The sequence below is a fragment of the Eucyclogobius newberryi genome, unplaced genomic scaffold (assembly GCF_026437365.1).
Source record: "Eucyclogobius newberryi isolate DKJ021-1_F unplaced genomic scaffold, fEucNew1.0.hap1 SCAF_2, whole genome shotgun sequence".
NCBI lineage: Eukaryota > Metazoa > Chordata > Actinopteri > Gobiiformes > Gobiidae > Eucyclogobius > Eucyclogobius newberryi.
Genome location: NW_027315834.1, coordinates 42941406 through 42959447, shown reverse-complemented (window position 1 = coordinate 42959447; position 18042 = coordinate 42941406). Strand labels below are relative to the sequence as shown.

The 18042-nt window shown below is 41.3% G+C and overlaps 2 protein-coding genes across 2 annotated transcripts; one reads left to right on the top strand and one right to left on the bottom strand.

Annotated features, from left to right (window-relative positions):
- Window positions 1–1668: 1668 nt before the first annotated feature.
- Window positions 1669–3993, bottom strand: lman2la (lectin, mannose-binding 2-like a). Its single transcript, XM_072454064.1, has 9 exons — window positions 3772–3993; window positions 3379–3497; window positions 3147–3264; window positions 2983–3065; window positions 2878–2910; window positions 2630–2791; window positions 2445–2559; window positions 2248–2364; window positions 1669–2182 (listed from the first exon to the last, which is right to left on the bottom strand). Exons 1-9 carry the CDS (start codon window positions 3974–3976, stop codon window positions 2040–2042), a joined length of 1095 nt encoding a protein of 364 aa, XP_072310165.1. The 5' UTR covers window positions 3977–3993; the 3' UTR covers window positions 1669–2039.
- An 892-nt stretch (window positions 3994–4885) lies between these two features.
- On the top strand, window positions 4886–8279 carry mtfp1 (mitochondrial fission process 1). The gene is made up of 4 exons (XM_072454061.1): window positions 4886–5020; window positions 7090–7217; window positions 7302–7534; window positions 7608–8279. The coding sequence occupies exons 1-4, from the start codon at window positions 4951–4953 to the stop codon at window positions 7672–7674; spliced, it is 498 nt and encodes a 165-aa protein (XP_072310162.1). The 5' UTR covers window positions 4886–4950; the 3' UTR covers window positions 7675–8279.
- The last annotated feature ends 9763 nt before the right edge of the window (window positions 8280–18042 follow it).

Below are 18042 nucleotides of genomic sequence, written 5' to 3'. Positions count from 1 at the left end.
GTCACATGTTTTTCAGGAAGTGAGACATAAATGTATTCTTGGTCTGGAGTAGATGTTCTAGTGTTTTGTTGCTTTGTATTTGAATTGATATTTTATTGTTTCCAACTTCAGCATGTTAAAATGGAAAGAATAATTTCGAAGCATTTTGTCATGCTGTTTTTATGTAATAAGATTCCAACAAATCGATGTGTGTGTGGCACTGGAGCTAAATACTTACTACTGCATAGTAGAAATGTACATGTTTACCCAGAACAAGGGCTATAGCATCCACCTGTTTACCCACTCATTGTTTTCACTTGTTTTATATAAATGCTGCCAGAGATCGACTGAATGGTCCCCAACTTCGTGTGCTCTTCAGTGTCTTCAACTTTATTTGTTTCATTGGACTTTTTACCAAACCCAGAGTTCCTATGAAGATGTGTTCCTCACAAAGCGTTTAGTTTCTTCCGTCCCATTTTTGTTCCCAGCAGCGTGCCCTTTTCCATGGGCATGTCCTGTTTTCCCATGCTCAGGGTTATTCAAAAGGACTGCATGAGTTGTGATTGTGATAAGCCAAAGGAGATCTGTCATTGTCTGGATCTGTAAACATGTTGCATCTTTCATCTTTCCTTACGCTAGGCTATGCAAAAACATAACATGACTGTTATGTGTGTTCCTGTGGGTACCTGTACTAGCAAAATAAACATACTTGTGGCACTGCACAGTACTGTAATCTACTTAGTTGTGTGTGTAAGCAAAGTGTAAGGAGTTGTGTGTATTCTTGGAGGTTTATGATGTGGCTGCAGTTTCTATATTTTTACCATGAGACTTTTTCATTTACCCTCATCATAAAGGCATGTTTGTATTCGGTTGTTAGATTTAGAGGCCGTGTAAAGGTTGCGATTTAGTTGACTTACATGGTGTCCCGTGTGCAGACATGTGGCACTCATTGAATGTGTTTTAACTAGTTTCACAGAATGAATATATAACTGTTGCCTTTAATCACCAGTTATTCCATCACTAACACATTGTATTTATATTATACATTTGAATGACCTTGACCTGGAACACAGACGGCATATGTCCCAATGTTTCTTGAATCATAACACAATCTAGTATATTGTTTTTTTTTTAATACTCCACACGTGCCATGTTTTTGTTTCTAAAATGAAATGGCCCTGGCTAAAGTGGCTGGAAGACCGCTCTCAAAGTTGGAAACGCACTGAATAAGATAAGACAGGCTTTGTTTTAAGTGTGTCTGCTGTGTACTCTTTGTCATCATTTGTATTTTATTTTTTTAATAAAAAACTTGACATTTAAATGCTTTCTTTTGCACTTTCTTTAAAGAAAACATGTTTTCTAATTAATGACCCTTGTCTTTATACAATAGACTTCATGCTAAATCAGCTTTAGGACCATTAAAATAATTTGTTTTTGGCATAGCCATTTTCAAAAGTAAATCACTAAATTAAAACATCACTATCACTATCATAGCAGAGAAACACATGCAGTTTTGAACAGGAAGTCTGGCCTATTTCTCATCAAATTGTGGTTTACACGGAACATGATCTACACAGGTGTCATATTACTAGTGAGTAGAAAAAAAGGATACGTCTAAAGCAATTGTTCATAAATGTATTTTATATTGTGGTTAAGACAAGAGGCTGAACAACCACTAATCTGTCAATAAATAAATGCAATCATAAATAATGTAAATATATAAAGAATTAAATAGTTGAGAGAAATATATAAAATTGTATTAATCTAACTAAAATTCATCCAACACCCCAACATGCATTTCTACATTATTGTGTATGGGGCCCAAGCAGGCATTTTCAATCATACATCATCAGGTAAAAGATGTTTTAAAATGCACACATTTGCAACAGCGGGCTGTAAATGGTAAGGCTGGGCCGGTGTGCTTCAGGCGGGAGAGAGGAGTCCCCAGCATCACTTTCTTCAGCCCAGAGGCAAACTGCTGAAGGTAAACCATGTCTAGTCCTCATCTGGAACAACGTTTTTGTGCAAGTGTTCTGGTGGACCAGACCCTCCCTCGTGGGTCAATAGAAGCGCTTGCGTCTGGTCTCATGCCAGTGACTATAGACCACTAATCCAATAACGATGAGAAAAATACAACCCAGCATGGAGAAAAGCACGGTGAAAAAAATGGCTATGCTGCTCATCCCCTCTTCATATTCAATCACTGAAAAAAATAAGCATTTTAATTTAAAACCTCTAGAAAGTTACAGTAACAATAATGACACTTACATCTGAGTAGTTCTATGTTATCGACACTTGGTACAGTTATGTCCTCTTCATCGTCCTGAGTTTTTTGACTAAGAACTGTGATTTGATACAGCTTCATGGAAATTATGTCATGATTATCTATGAGGTAAAAGGTCAAAATTAGTTAAAAAAACACTTAAGAGACACACATGAGAGCGTGAGACACTGGTGTTTTTTACCTGTAAGATCTCCAGTCAATGCTGAAGCTCCAAAGTAGAATCCCTGTGGCAGGCGCACCCCTGGTAGGTCCAAGCAGTCCCTCCACTCATGCTGTCCATCTATGTCTATCATCACCTAAGAAGGTAAATCATGTTTACACAGCAATGTTAAACCTATTTCCTTAACACAAGAGTGTGTTTCTCACCGTTAGCCTACGGCTGACGTATCGAATGAAAAGAAAAGTATCATGTTTGAGGTTGCGCACCATGGCGTTGCAGCTACTTAGCTCTGTGGGCCTTCCATCTCTTTCATGGTCGTAACCGATTGTGCCGTTACCAACCATGGCCAAAACAAGTGGGAAAATCCTCTTGTGGTAGCAAGAAAACATAATTGAACATTGTCATTCATTTGCTATAAAAAATGTCCAAACAAAACAATGACAGTAACTGTTACCTCAGAGCGAGGAGTGTATCTTTTCTTCTGAGCCTGTTTCCAAAATATTGACCAAAAGGGTTAAAATCTGAGCAAATAAATGTTATAGTCTCTTAACATACAAACCTCCAAGTGTTTTTCCTCATTGGGATATGTGTCAACAAAGACACCCAGGCCTGTAAAGTTGTCCATGTTTCCAAATACAGGACCTGCCAATCACCACATGGAAAAAAATGTACTTTGCACAGTACAAATAATCTCATACTGCAAGTTATCAACCGTGCTTGAACCTTTCTGCATCCTCTCTTTGGTGTACCACACAGCCAGGCCATCACCGTTCAGATTCTTCTTTCCCTGACCATGGACTTTAAAGTGCACCTGCATTTCCCAGTCTTTAAGATGACAAGGCTGGAAACATAGGACAGACTATATCTTAAAAACAATTACAAAGGTAATGACAAAACAGCTCCATTCATTTAAACTGAACACAACCTTTAAGACTGTAATATTTGTTTTACTTACCATGCGGCTCCACACTGCCCCCTGTCTGCTTTGCATGGCAGGTGTGAGACGCACCTGTTCAGTGGTTACCATGGCATCCCCCATCAGCTCCCAGTAGGAGGAGCCTAAAGATCCCACACCTGGAACACAAAATACATCAATGCAATGACTGACACAGCATAAAGCACAGAGCAGCTCAAAGAGGTGGCGCCCTGTGTATTATACTAGAATAACGAACAATAACCATGAAACAATAGGCTTAAGCTGTGGATTTTCTTTGGTAAATTATTGGTAAATTATTTGGTAAGTTATTTTGAATTGGATTTGAGTTACATGCTGCATGCATTTGCTAACGAACAGAGATCAACCAAATGGACGCGTTACAATCTATGACACAAACAAACGGAGCCAAACCTTGGTAAGGTTTGGAAAGGGAAAACTCTCGCTTCAAAAATTCTTCCATTTCATGGTCGTCGTCAGAAAAACAGCTGCCCATTTGCAAAAATAGAAGAATTGTGCTACAAAGTAAAAAATACATTTTGTCGCTACAATAAAAGCCCCTAAACCACATTCTGGAGGCAGTAAATCGCTGTCTCCTGCTGCAGTAGGCAGCGGCCATTGTGGTCCCAACGCACAGCCCACATGCGTGAGACGCTCCTATTGGAGCACAGACTTACAGGCTTGACTCCTATTGGTTCAGCAGACTGTCAGTCACAACACTCCGCTGCTAAACTGTCCGATAGAATGGGCTAGACATGTATTTATGCCCTATTATTAATTGGGCTACGCATGTTTCTTTCCTGAGTTGAGCCTGAATATAATAATAGTAATAGATGTATGGAAATAATTCCAACAATCGGTGACAATGCATCTGTTTCTAGATTGTTCTAGCTTTCTTTCCATGTGCCACACACATCCAATGGGTGTACTTTAGAACCTAATGTTTCTTTTTACTTGTTTTGGTATTTTGTATTTTTGTAAATTGTCATGGTTATTTTCCCATTCACATGTAAATCGAGTGCCTTCTGTAAAGCGGGGCATTGATCGGATCCTCTCCAGTTTTTCACTGTTGTGATTTTGGGCGTTACAAAAATACATTGAATTGACGGTGTATGTTGTGTGGTTGTACATTTTGTTTTATGTTGCACCTTAACGCCAAAACAAGTTCCTATGCTTGTTGCTTGTGAATTTTGTTCACTGACAATGGCAATAAACCTTTTTCTGATTCTGAATTTTGATCATAAGACGTGTCCGGGAGAAACTAGACCCGCGCGGGTCCATGCGCAGGTCCGACCGGTGTCACTCCACGTTGGGGTTTCCGGTGTAACCCTATTGGTCTACACGGGGTTGATGGGCGTGTTTACTACGCTCTCATTGGACCTTCAACTCTCGTCGATCATCCAGACGAGGCGCAGCTAAACTACAACACTGTGCGTGAGCCGCTGGAGGGCGCTGGAGCATCCGGACCGGGACCGGGACCGGGACCGGGAGCAGTCACGCCTCCTTCACGGTCGCGTCTCACTGTTCACCTTTTTAACACGACTACTATTACACGTATAGTAACATCGCATCGGGGAATGGAGTAAAGGAACCATGGAGTCCACCGAAGGAAAATCACCCAAAGCCGTCGATATCTACCGGGACACGTGGGTTCGCTTCCTGGGTAAGGACCGTGAGAGGACCGTGAGGACCGTGAGGACAGTGAGCTATGTCGGGTCGTTTTGAGGAAGTCCTTTTACCCTTGGTCCATGAACGGCTCTGACTGCGGCGCTAGCTAAAGACATGACTTTGTTAGCTCTTCCGTGGAAAGGACTATTATAGAAGTTAACCACGTTACGTCACGGGAGCACATTTATACAAACACAACATGTGACAATATCCTACTGTATCGTGTCAACATTTTTGACAGATTGTCGCCAGGGAAACGACCCTGAGACTTTGGGGGGTCAGACCTGTGATACTCGCGTATTCATGCAAACACAGCTATTTGTCTGTTCGGTATTAAATATTCTCTCTTTTGAACGACCGAAAGTCTTACAAATATCACACGTAAACATGTAGCTTAATGAGTAGAGTATGGGGAACATTCTGGGGAACATGATGGGGAACATGATGGGGAACATTCTGGGGAATATTCCGTGGAACATGATGGGGAACATGATGGGGAACATTCCGGGGAACATTCTGGGGAATATTCCGTGGAATATTCCGTGGAACATTCCGGGGAACATTCTGGGGAATATTCCGTGGAACATGATGGGGAACATTCCGGGGAACATGATGGGGAACATTCTGGGGAATATTCCGTGGAACATTCCGGGGAACATGATGGGGAACATTCTGGGGAATATTCCGTGGAACATTATGGGGAACATTCCGGGGAACATGATGGGGAACATTCCGGGGAACATTCTGGGGAATATTCCGTGGAATATTCCGTGGAACATTCCGGGGAACATTCTGGGGAATATTCCGTGGAACATGATGGGGAACATTCCGGGGAACATGATGGGGAACATTCTGGGGAATATTCCGTGGAACATTCCGGGGAACATGATGGGGAACATTCTGGGGAATATTCCGTGGAACATTATGGGGAACATTCCGGGGAACATGATGGGGAACATTCCGGGGAACATGATGGGGAACATTCTGGGGAATATTCCGGGGAACATGATGGGGAACATGATGGGGAACATGATGGGGAACATTCCGGGGAACATTCTGGGGAATATTCCGGGGAACATGATGGGGAACATTATGGGGAATATTCCGTGGAACATTATGGGGAACATTCCGGGGAACATGATGGGGAACATGATGGGGAACATTCCGGGGAACATTCTGGGGAATATTCCGTGGAACATGATGGGGAACATTCCGGGGAACATGATGGGGAACATGATGGGGAACATGATGGGGAACATTCTGGGGAATATTCCGTGGAACATGATGGGGAACATTCTGGGGAACATTCCGGGGAACATGATGGGGAACATTCCGGGGAACATGATGGGGAACATTCTGGGGAATATTCCGTGGAACATTCTGGGGAACATTCCGACATTCCGGGGAACATTCTGGGGAACATTCCGGGGAACATAGACGCATGCGCGCTAATAACTGCAGAGTCGTGAGTTCGAATACCGGCTTTGTCAATTTACTGTATTATTTCACTTTTTGAACAGCTATTATTATTTGATTTCAGGTTTAAAAACAAATAATAATCAAAATGTTGAGAGTGTCAATCATTTTAAATATCTACATAAATCGCCTATGATAAGAACACAAACTTTGGAAATGGGACTTCGCTACAATCTGGTGTGGAACAGCTTTGATTTGTTTCTGCCTAAATGTTCGTTTACATTGTTTCTTCCAATAAAGACTAAACTAAACTAAATTATTTCATTCTAGAAGGAGGTATAGAGTAATATCAGCAAACAATAATATCTTTAAGAACTCTTATACACGGAGGGCGGGTCTCCACTGATAAGTGTTATCAGTTATTATCTGTTATTACTTGAGCCGTGTTGTTTTATGTAGCAAGTACAGTCTTTTAATACTTTACATTATGAACTGTAGAGCAACGTTTTTAATTGTTTTGTGAAACCATCTACCACATATTCTCCAGCCCTGTTGCCAATACAATAAAAAATCGAATAGTAACAGATTTGTTTTCTTATCTCATCTCCTACTACTGTAATCTCTTGATTCATATCTATATGTTCACAGGCTATGCCAATGAGGTGGGAGAGGCGTTCCGTGCCCTGGCCCCTGTGAGCCTGGTATGGGGCAGTTATGTTGTTGCCACTACTTATGTTACAGCAGATGCAGTGGACAAGGGGAAGAAAGCAGCCAAGGCAAGTTCCTTCAACATTTAGCCAACATTTTCAAAAATAATTGTTTACCACGTGAAGACTGTTCCATATGCCTCTCCTCTCCAGGATCATGGAGATAAACCGGGGAAGACGACCCGAGTGGCAGTGGCTGTTGTTGACACGTTCGTGTGGCAGGCCCTGGCCTCCGTCATCATCCCTGGCTTTACCATAAACCGTGTTTGTGCAGCATCACTGTATTTACTTGGTAAGACCACCAAATTGCCCTTGTCTGTCCGCAAATGGACCACCACAGCCATCGGACTGTCCACCATCCCCTTTATTATCACTCCGATTGACAGGTGAGTTCATTTGCTATGGTGTCATAGTTTTACAGGTTCGTAAAAACTTTTACATTGCCCTTGTTGTCTTCAGGTCTGTGGATTTCCTGCTGGATTCAAGCCTCAGAAAAGTCTATGGTGAAGGAGAGAAGCACGAGTAGCATTGCTCCACTGTGAGCTCGGTTGTTCAACCACTGAATTGTACTATGCATTGAGTTTGGTTTTTTATTCTGCTTGAGCTCTCAGGGTATTCAGGATTATCCTTGCCACAACAATTTGTCACACAATTACAAATGTACTACCTGCATTTATTTAGTCTTGAGTCATGATGTCTTCAGTCTGTTACCTGTGTTTCCCAAGCTTTTAAAGAAACATAAGGACAAGGGAAAATAAATAATATTTAGTTACATCTTGTAAAGATCTAGAGATGTAAATAAGGAAAGCTTTGAGCTTCTCACGACAAGGGAAAGTTACAAGGTGTTATCCACTGGGTTCTGTAGTTTCACACTTTATAGAATGTTTGTCCTTGTTGCATTTCACTATAAGTTTACAATACTGTGACAAAAGTGACCTATTCTTTCTGGAAGTTTAACATTTAACTTTCAGACATTACAACGGATACCTCTTGCTTGTTTCAATACTTTCCTTTTTATAGTTCTCTTGCTGTAAAGATGTCAAAATGATTATTTAAGAAATGCTGAAGCATTTGGGAAATCCTGAAAATTAGTTTTTATGAATAAATAAAAATGCTTGAAAATAAAACAAAGGGAATATTGAAATGCATTAAGAATATAGTGAAACGCATATTTAGAAATAATGTATGTATAACAGTTCAACTGAAAGGGTGCCAAGGGTTTGGGAACTCACGCATGTTCTGTACATCTACTACTGTAATGAACATATCTTGATACTGATGTAAAAATATTGTCTGACATAAATGTGACGACTTTTAGAGCTACATGTTAAGACAAATGTTAAAAAGCAGTTTATGGTGCAGAGTCTCTGACTGAAAAGTGAGACCACATAAAGCCAGATACATATTCATGTTTTATGTTAAATACTTTATGTAATTATCATACTGCATATGTACAAAATATATATTTGTGATTGTTGGGAAAAGGGTCATTTTCACTGTTTGTCATTAAAAATATATATATTTTGTTTTTCAAATAAATATATAATTAACTTGTTGACTTGGTTAGTTTGATCTCTTTTAAACCCTCTGAACAGCTATATTCATGTTTTATATTTCAACAATTGACGAGAGTAATTGTGAGTTGGACTGTCAGATAAACCGGATTAAAACAAAGGGTGTAAACTGCTGCAGTGACTTGTGTTGATTGAGTGAGAGGAGTCTCAGCTGAGGCCAGTTCAGTGATGAAGAGGCTACATAAGCTCAGGCAGAGGATGTGGAGGAGCAGTCATGTTCACCACCAGACTGGTCGTGTTGGCGCTTGTGGCTGTGTCATGTGGCGTCTCAGGTTGGTACAAGTGTTCTCAAGTTATTGTGTGAATCTAGTAGTTACAGGTAAATGTCTTTGGATCCCTCAGGATTTATGTCAACTTGGTCTAAAATGGAATATACTTATCACAAGGCTATTAAGTCAAATTCCTCACAGCTCAAGTCACTTAAAGTTGAAATGAACTAAACTGTCTTTTCTTGTGTTTTTTTTTTTTTTGAAGGAATGTTTTTGGAGGAGGCTGACCAGGACATGGTTGACTCACTGAATAAATTAGAAGCCCTTGCAGCAGAACAAGTGCATGAGTGGCCACAAAGCTACTCAGACATGCCAGAAGATGATGAAACCGCTTCACCTGAGCCACTTGTCCCAAAAGAGCACTGTAAGCTTCACATTGTGTAAACCGTAGAACCAAGCTCGGTTTGAATCCTCTGCTTTGGTGCTCTGTAGGTCACTCTGCTGTGTGGAAGGTGGTCCTGGTCTTGGCTGTGCTGCTGCTGGTTGTGCTGGGGGTCATGGGCACAGTCTACTACCTGTGTGTTTGGAGAGGAGGCCGGGTGCACTATGAGCAACAGAAGGATGTCTCCACTTGAACTTGTCTAATGTGTTAAGTCTCCTGTTCATCTGCAAAGAGCCAGGACTTAAACCAACATTTCATAACTCCATACTCCACTAGAGGGCCTCAAATCTTTGCCATTTAGCCTATGTGATTGTGTGCATTAATGTAAAAGTTATTTAATTAAAAAAACTAAAAGGGAACATGCTGTTTTTGTCAAGGTACTTTTTTTTTTTTTTTTTTTTTTTTGATGCTGTGTAAATGCAGACACTTGTGGGAAAGTTGACTGAAAAGCAAATTACTGTGTCATCTTCTAATAGCCAGGGACAATCATCCGGTAAGGTGCATGAAGAGTTCTGGGGTAAACCGCAGTAGATTCCTTGTTGGTGCATGATCGCGAGTGAAAACAGAAGAGCTTTAATATCAGATTGTTTTTGAGTCATGCTCCAATATCAGGCAAAAATAAAACTTGTTCCTCTTTCAAAGTGACTGATGGGTATAGTGTAAAATAAAGCAGCACATTTAGCCCCTGTTTAAGATGACTGTGGTACATTTTTATGAGTCTAACGTTCCCTTGGTCTCATGGCGTTGCGTGAAATGTTCTGTGAATTGAATAATCCCTCTTTAAAGTGCAGCTACTTTCATTTCACACAGGTTTTTGTTTTCTTCTTGGCCTTAAAACACAATTCCTCTCATAAGGCTTCATCTTGATCAGAATTATGGCAGAGAAGCAGTCCACAGCTAGAGTAATGTTTTAATTCAATGTCAAGCGTTCGAGCTCTGATCAAATCCACAAACATTTATATGTCCCCCTTGAGCAATATCAGGTGGCATTAGGGGGCCCAAGGAGACAAAAAGCTGATGAATTGAATTAATCTCCCCTCCTGTGATGGATGGACCTGTTCACAGGGGGCTGGAAAATGGGAGCATTGTTCATCTGTCACTCCGATTGCCATGTCCCTCTATGATTTGTGCCTGGGCTGTGAAGGCCACAAGTGGCTAAGGCAGACCTCCCTCTTCTCCTCCTCACGCCTCGCACTGCCGGTTTCCCAGCGTTCAGGCGCCTTCACCCCCTCCAACCTTTCACGCTCATGCAGCCATGTGAAAAGAACAGGTTGGCTACTACAGAAAGTAAAAACATTTATTAAACTTAATTATGATTGGGAAAACATGCATTTATTTATGTATTCATTCATTCTTTATTCCTTAAATCTCTATAATGAATTGTCTATCTGTCCCCACAAAGCCCATAGTTGCCGGGATTGGCTATAATTGGAAATAAATGTTGAAATATGATACCTTTTCACATTTAAATACTCTAGCCTACATTCAGGCTATATCTAGCAACTCTAAGTTAGACCATTGGAGTTGGATAAACATAAGACAATTAAATGGAAAAAGATGATAATATAATTAAGCTAGAGGTTTGTGATACAGATAATAACTTCTCTGTTTCCATGGTTCCTCTTAACTACAACTCTCCAGAGAAAAAAGCCTTTACTGTACATCAGAAGACTTTATTTTTACTGGGGAGTAAAATGATAGAAGCCAGTTATACTACTTGAGTCACATGAAAAACTGCTGTCCCAATACTTTGACAGAGTATGATGAATTGATCTATACAGCAACATATTTAGTTGCATTTAGTAAAGTCACATAGATCAGGGATAAAGCTTATTAATGACAGTTTGCAGTGTTTTTCTTTTATAAAAGACATTCGATAGACAATAGTCAAACTCAACACGAGGAGTGCAACTGGCACAAACCGGTGTTTCCCTCTGTGGACCAAGGTTAATGTGATTCTGATGTCTTGGACTTGCTGTTTACCTATTTAAAGCATGAACAACAAAATTATATATGAATGTTATTCTGCAATTGACAATGATTTGGGACAGCTACCTTTCTCACACTCCTCCCTCAGCTCAAGTGCCTCTTCTCCAACATTCACAGACTATTTTAGAATAAAGGGCCACTTTAAGGGCACTAACTGAAATGCTTAATGCTCAGTGGTCGATTTATTGAGGTCAGTGCGAGGCTACGGTTTGCCAAATAGAAGAGCGCTCCATGTTTGGATTGATTTTCATGAATGATTTTATGCCTTGAGCAAAAGAGAAACAAAAGACGATCACGGAACATCAATTTAACCCAGGAAACAAATCAGTCACAGCAACATAAAAATGAAGGGCGGAGGGCAGGGCTCTAAATGAATGAAAATCAATATAGGGCTCGGAAATGTGAAGACAAAGAGCCGGGAGAAGTGTAATACATACCATAATGCTGTGTAATTGTGATTGTGCGCGTGATGGAGCGCCTTATTGTTCTCAAACCAGGGCATGTTTTGTTCATTACTGCACTAAACGTGAATTGGTGTAATACTTTTAACGTTTAGAAGTAAAGCTTTTGTAATTACCTATTAAATATGAACACTATTTGTAGTATTTGATGTTTAAAAATGGTTTTATTTTCATACAGCAATGCAACAGCTCTGCATCTGAGCCAAAAGTTATAAATCCTCCAGAATATTCAGTGTAATGTGTGCCATTTTACATTTACTTTAACGTCACAGTTTTACATATTTGGGCTCAATTTGTATCCATCAAACGTATACATTTGTTTAACCATCCATAAAAAGGTAAAACACATACATTCATGAATGATTGCAGAAACAGCAACTGCATCGTTATCACAAAATATTGAATGCGATTGGAGGAATTCATCGCCAAACCCATCTCCGTCATCCAATGCACATATCTATATTTTCTCAAATCACTCCACTTCTCGGCAGATCTCGTTTGGTCCGAGCGTCTCCTCTCACAAACAGTCATTCCTTTTCATGAGCGCCGTAAATGTGCTGGACACGCTCCCTGTTCTCTGTCTCTCTTTGTGAAATGAATTAGGAGAACATGAAAACTGAGTACACCTTCACCAATACATTATTTATGAGGTTTCCAGGGAATTCTGTTCAGGTGGCATCGGGGGAGTGCAGTCAAGCGGAAATGCAGCCCGGTCACTTAAAGCACACTATCTGTAATATTTCTACATGAGAGCACCTCGCCTGCGCGGCCTCAGCTCTATATTCTGTGTTTAAGATGTGAGATTCAGCTCCATAGTGGGGTTTGACTGGGAAAGAGGGGATTAAAAGGCCTCACTCTAACCTCCAGGGCGTTTGCAATCCGACATGCCTTTAAGCTACTATTTGCAATGTAAAACAAATCTATATTTTCTTTACAAGCAACACATAAAATGAATAATAATCTCTTAGGACCGTTGTAGACTGAAAACACACATTGAGCGTACGCAGAGTAAACCTCTCAGAATAGTGTTGTGGATTTGATAAGGGGTGATTTTGTGATGGAAACGGGTTCAGAGCATCTGCAGAAAGTGCTGCAAAATGGGTAATGTGAGTTATAATATATATACTGCGGTGGGTGAAACGGTGATGGATAAAGCTTAGAAGTGGTTGTGTGGATTTACCCAGAGTTCAACGTTCAGATGTCTTTGTGTTGTGTTCGTATGCACTTTTGCACTTATCTGTTGTTTTTTTCTTGTGCATGTAAAGCACTTTGACCAGCAGTGTTGTTATGTAAATGTGTGTTATAAATTTGACATTGACATTGTGAAAAATGAGAAAAACCATTGCAGGTTGTTGCATATGGGGCTCCGTATATATCACATATAACATCTACCTGAATCCTCATTTATCCAGGAGCGGTCGGAGGTAGAAAAGGTTTCACACTTTTCCCCCCCATATTGAGTTATCTAAATTTTTAATTAAATTGTATTTGGTCTTTCCAAAAACAAAGTAAATTAAAGCCGCAAGCGGCATCCAACGGCCCTCGCGGGCCGCCGGCCTTCCGACTCTGCGCTTTCGACTTGATAAAGATGGCGCCCTTATTGTGTGTTGAATTAAAAAAGAACTTGACAGACGGGGACACATTGGACATGGCCAATCCAGTGCAAATGAACACAAGTGTCGCCGCCGCACAGAGACCGTAGCACTTAGAATATAAATATGGATAACTTTTGATGCCCCACTTGTGTAGATGATATTTCCCAAAGTAAAGCTTGAGCGGGCTATTGCCCACGGAGGAGTTTGTTAAAGTGTGAAGCATAAGATGGGTATCGATGCTTCCCTCTGCAACTGGGTTCTGGACTTCCTAACCAACAGACCCCAGTTTGTTAAGCTGGAAAACCACACCTCCTCTACACTCATCCTGAACACCGGTGTCCCACAGGGCTGTGTGCTGAGTCCTCTCCTCTACTCCCTCTTCACCCACGACTGCACACCTGTACATGGTTCTAACACCATTGTCAAGTTTGCAGACGACACATCGGTGGTTGGCCTCATCAGCAACAACGATGAGACGGCGTATAGAGAAGAGGTTCAGCATCTGGCAGTGTGGTGCGCCGCCAACAACCTGGCTCTCAATACCAAGAAGACCAAAGAGCTGGACTTCAGGAAGAGGAGTGGCACACACACCCCCATCCTTATCGACGGGATGGAGGTCGAGCGTGTCACCAGCTTCAAGTTCCTGGGTGTCCACATCTCCGAGGATCTCTCTTGGTCTCTCAACACCTCAACCCTGGTCAAGAAGGCACACCAGCGTCTCTTCTTCCTGAGGAGGTTGAAGAAGGCCCACCTGTCTCTTCTGATCTTGGTGAACTTTTACCGCTGCACCATCGAGAGCATCTTTACCAACTGTGTCTCAGTATGGTATGGCAGCTGCTCTGCTGCGGACCGGAGGTCACTCCAGAGGGTGGTGAAAACCGCCCAACGCATCACAGGTTCTTCACTCCCCTCCATTGAGACTGTCCAGAGCAAGAGGTGTCTGCGGAGGGCGCGCAGCATCGTCAGAGACAGCTCTCACCCCAGCCACCAACTGTTTGCCCTCGCTACAGGGTGCTCCGTTCCCGGACCAGTAGGTTCAGGAAAAGCTTCCTCCCCCCACACACACACACACACACACACACACACACACACACACACACACACACACACAGACATGCACATACAGAGACTGTAGACTGCCACACACACACACAGTGATTGTGGACAACTGCTCATACCCCATACTGCCCCCTACTGTACATTCTGTATTTATTCACTGATTCACTTTACATACTCTGCACTTTTAACTGCTGTTTTGCACTTCTGGTTGATGCTAACAGCATTTCGTTGTCTTAGTACCTGTACTCTGTGCAATGACAATAAAGTTGAATCCAATTGAATCCATCCAATAAATTTGAACATTTCAAAGATTTGGCGTTTTCCCATTTGTGACAGTATATTTGCAGCTCCACGGCACAGAGACCGTACCACTTAAAATCAAAATATGACAAACTTTTGATGCCCCGCTTGTGTAGATGATTTTCCCCAAATATGAGCTTGATCGGGCAATCGCCCTAGGAGGAGTTCGTTAAAGTGTGAAGTGTAAAAATGTGGTCATTTTAGAGATTCTGCGATTTTCCCATAAGGATAACATGGGATGTTTCTGTCATCGCTACGGTTACGCCATACAAAATATGACTTTGGCTCTCATACTTTTATGATCAGGATGGCAAATTAGAATTTTGTTCAAAATATCATGTCATTTGGAAAAACTCTTTTGTTTATAGGCCACTCTGAAGGCCAAATAGTCAGAATTCTGGGAAAAGTTTGCGGCTCCGTCGCACAGAGACCGTAAAAGCTATCCTTAAAATTTGGATAACTTTAGATGCCCCACTTGTCTAGAGGACGTACACCAATTTTGAGGTTGGTGGGCAAAACGCACTAGGAGGAGTTCATTAAAGTGTGAAACATAAAAATGTGGATTTTGAGAGATTTTGCCGTTTTCCCATAGGGATAACATGGGAGGTTTCTGTCATCGCTACGACTACGCCGTAAAAATGAAGGCATTTGTCTGATTGGCTTTTTTGATCGGGACGGCAAAATAGAATTTTGGGTAAAGTTTAGAACATTTTGGTAAAACTAATTTTTGACCTTCAATGTTAATTTAAAGGTCACTCTGTAGGGGGCGCTATCGCGCCCATTTGAATTTTGTCACCATAAACTGGTCCAAACTAGAAAGTTTAACAACTGATTCAAATTTGGTCCTAATCGGACTCGTTTTGATCAAATGGGAGCAATTTTTAGATTAGCAATATCCCAAAATAAGTGGTCCAACTTTGCGGCTGCGCCGCACACAGACCGTAAAAGGTATACCAAAAATTTGGATAACTTTAGATGCCCCACTTGTCCAGAGAACGTACACCGATTTTGAAGTCGGTAGGCAAAACGCCCTAAGAGGAGTTCGTCAAAGTTTGACGTGAACAAAATGGCTAACTCAGCTTGTTTTCATTTTCAAAGGAAGATGGCGGGCATAGGGTAAGTCTGGGGGCGTGGCCACAATGATATTTTTTTTTTGTCCTCAAGAGAGGAATGCGTGTCCCGAATTTCGTAGCTCTATGACAAAGTTGACCTCGGGGCGTCTCCCATAGGAGCAATGTATTTTGACTTTTGTCGGTGGCGCTGTCGCGCCATTTTTTAACGTAAAAAAAATGGCCCAGAAAAAATCAAATTTTTCGCCGATTCTGAATTTTGGGCAAAGTTTGATGAGTTTTTGAGCATGTTCAGGGGGTCAAATTAGAGCTCAAAAAGCAGAAGAACAAGAAAAATAATAAAAATTAAAGCCGCAAGCGGCATCCAACGGCCCTCGCGGGCCGCCGGCCTTCCGACTCTGCGCTTTTGACTTGATAAAGATGGCGCCCTTATTGTGTGTTGAATAAAAAAAGAACTTGACAGACGGCGACACAATTGACATGGCCAATCCAGTGCAAATCAACACAAGTGTCAGTCAAATTTGCTGCGCCGCCGCACAGAGACCGTAGCACTTGGAATAAAAATATGGATAACTTTTGATGCCCCGTTTGTGTAGATGATTTTTCCCAAAGTAAAGCTTGATCGAGCTATTGCCCACGGAGGAGTTTGTTAAAGTGTGAAGCGTAAATGTGAACATTTCAAGGATTTGGCGTTTTTCCCATTTCTGACATATATTTGCGGGTCCGCCACACAGAGACCGTAGCACTTAGAATCAAAATATGGATAAGTTTTGATGCCCCACTTGTGTAGATGATATTCTCCAAATATGAACTTGATCGGACAATCGCCCTAGGAGGAGTTCGTTAAAGTGTGAAGCGTAAAAATGTGGTGATTTGAGCAATTCTATGATTTTCCCATAACGATAACATGGGATGTTTCTGTCATCGCTACGGTTACGCCGTACAAAATATGACTTTGGCTCTCATACTTTTGTGATCAGGATGGCAAATTAGAATTTTGTTCAAAATATCATGTCATTTGGAAAAACTCTATTGTTTATAGGCCACTCTGAAGGCCAAATAGTCAGAATTCTGGGAAACGTTTGCGGCTCCGTCGCACAGAGACCGTAAAAGCTATCCTTAAAATTTGGATAACTTTAGATGCCCCACTTGTCTAGAGGACGTACACCAATTTTGAGGTCGGTGGGCAAAACGCACTAGGAGGACTTCGTTAAAGTGTAAAACATAAAAATGTGGATATTCGAGAGATTTAGCGGTTTTCCCATAGGGATAACATGGGAGGTTTATGTCATTGCTACGACTACGCTGTAAAAATTAAGGCATTTGTCTGATTGGCTTTTTTGATCGCGACGCCAAAATAGAATTTTGGGTAAAGTTTAGAAAATTTTGGTAAAACTAATTTTTGACCTTCAATGTTAATTTAAAGGTCACTCTGTAGGGGGCGCTATCGCGCCCATTTCAATTTTGTCATCATAAACTGGTCCAAACTAGAAAGTTGAACAACTGATTCAAATTTGGTCCTAATCGGACTTGTTTTGATCAAATGGGAACAATTTTTAGATCTGCAATATCCCAAAATAAGTTGTCCAACTTTGCGGCTGCGCCGCACACAGACCGTAAAAGGTATCTCAAAAAATTGTCCAGAGGACGTCCGCCGATTTTGAAGTCGGTGGGCAAAACGCCCTAGGAGGAGTTCGTCAAAGTTTGACGTGAACAAAAAAGGATTTGGCGTTTTTCCCATTTGTGACATATATTTGCGGCTCTACCGCACAGAGACCCTAGTACTTAAAATCAAAATATGCATAACTTTTGATGCCCCGCTTGTGTAGATGATTCTCCCCAAATATGAACTCGATCGGGCAATCGCCCTAGGAGGAGTTTGTGAAAGTGTGAAGTGTAAAAATGTGGTCATTTTAGAGATTTTGCGGTTTCCCCATAGGGATAACATGGGATGTTTCTGTCATCGCTACGGCTACGCTTTACCAAATATGACTTTGGCTCCCATACTTTTAATTTGGGGATGGCAAATGAGAATTGTGTGCAAAATGTCATGTCATTTGGAAAAACTCTTGTTTATAGGCCACTCTGAAGGCCAAATAGTCAGAATTCTGCGAAAAGTTTGCGGCTCAGCTGCACAGAGACCGTAAATGTTATCCATAAAATTTGAATAACTTTAGATGCCCCACTTGTCTAGA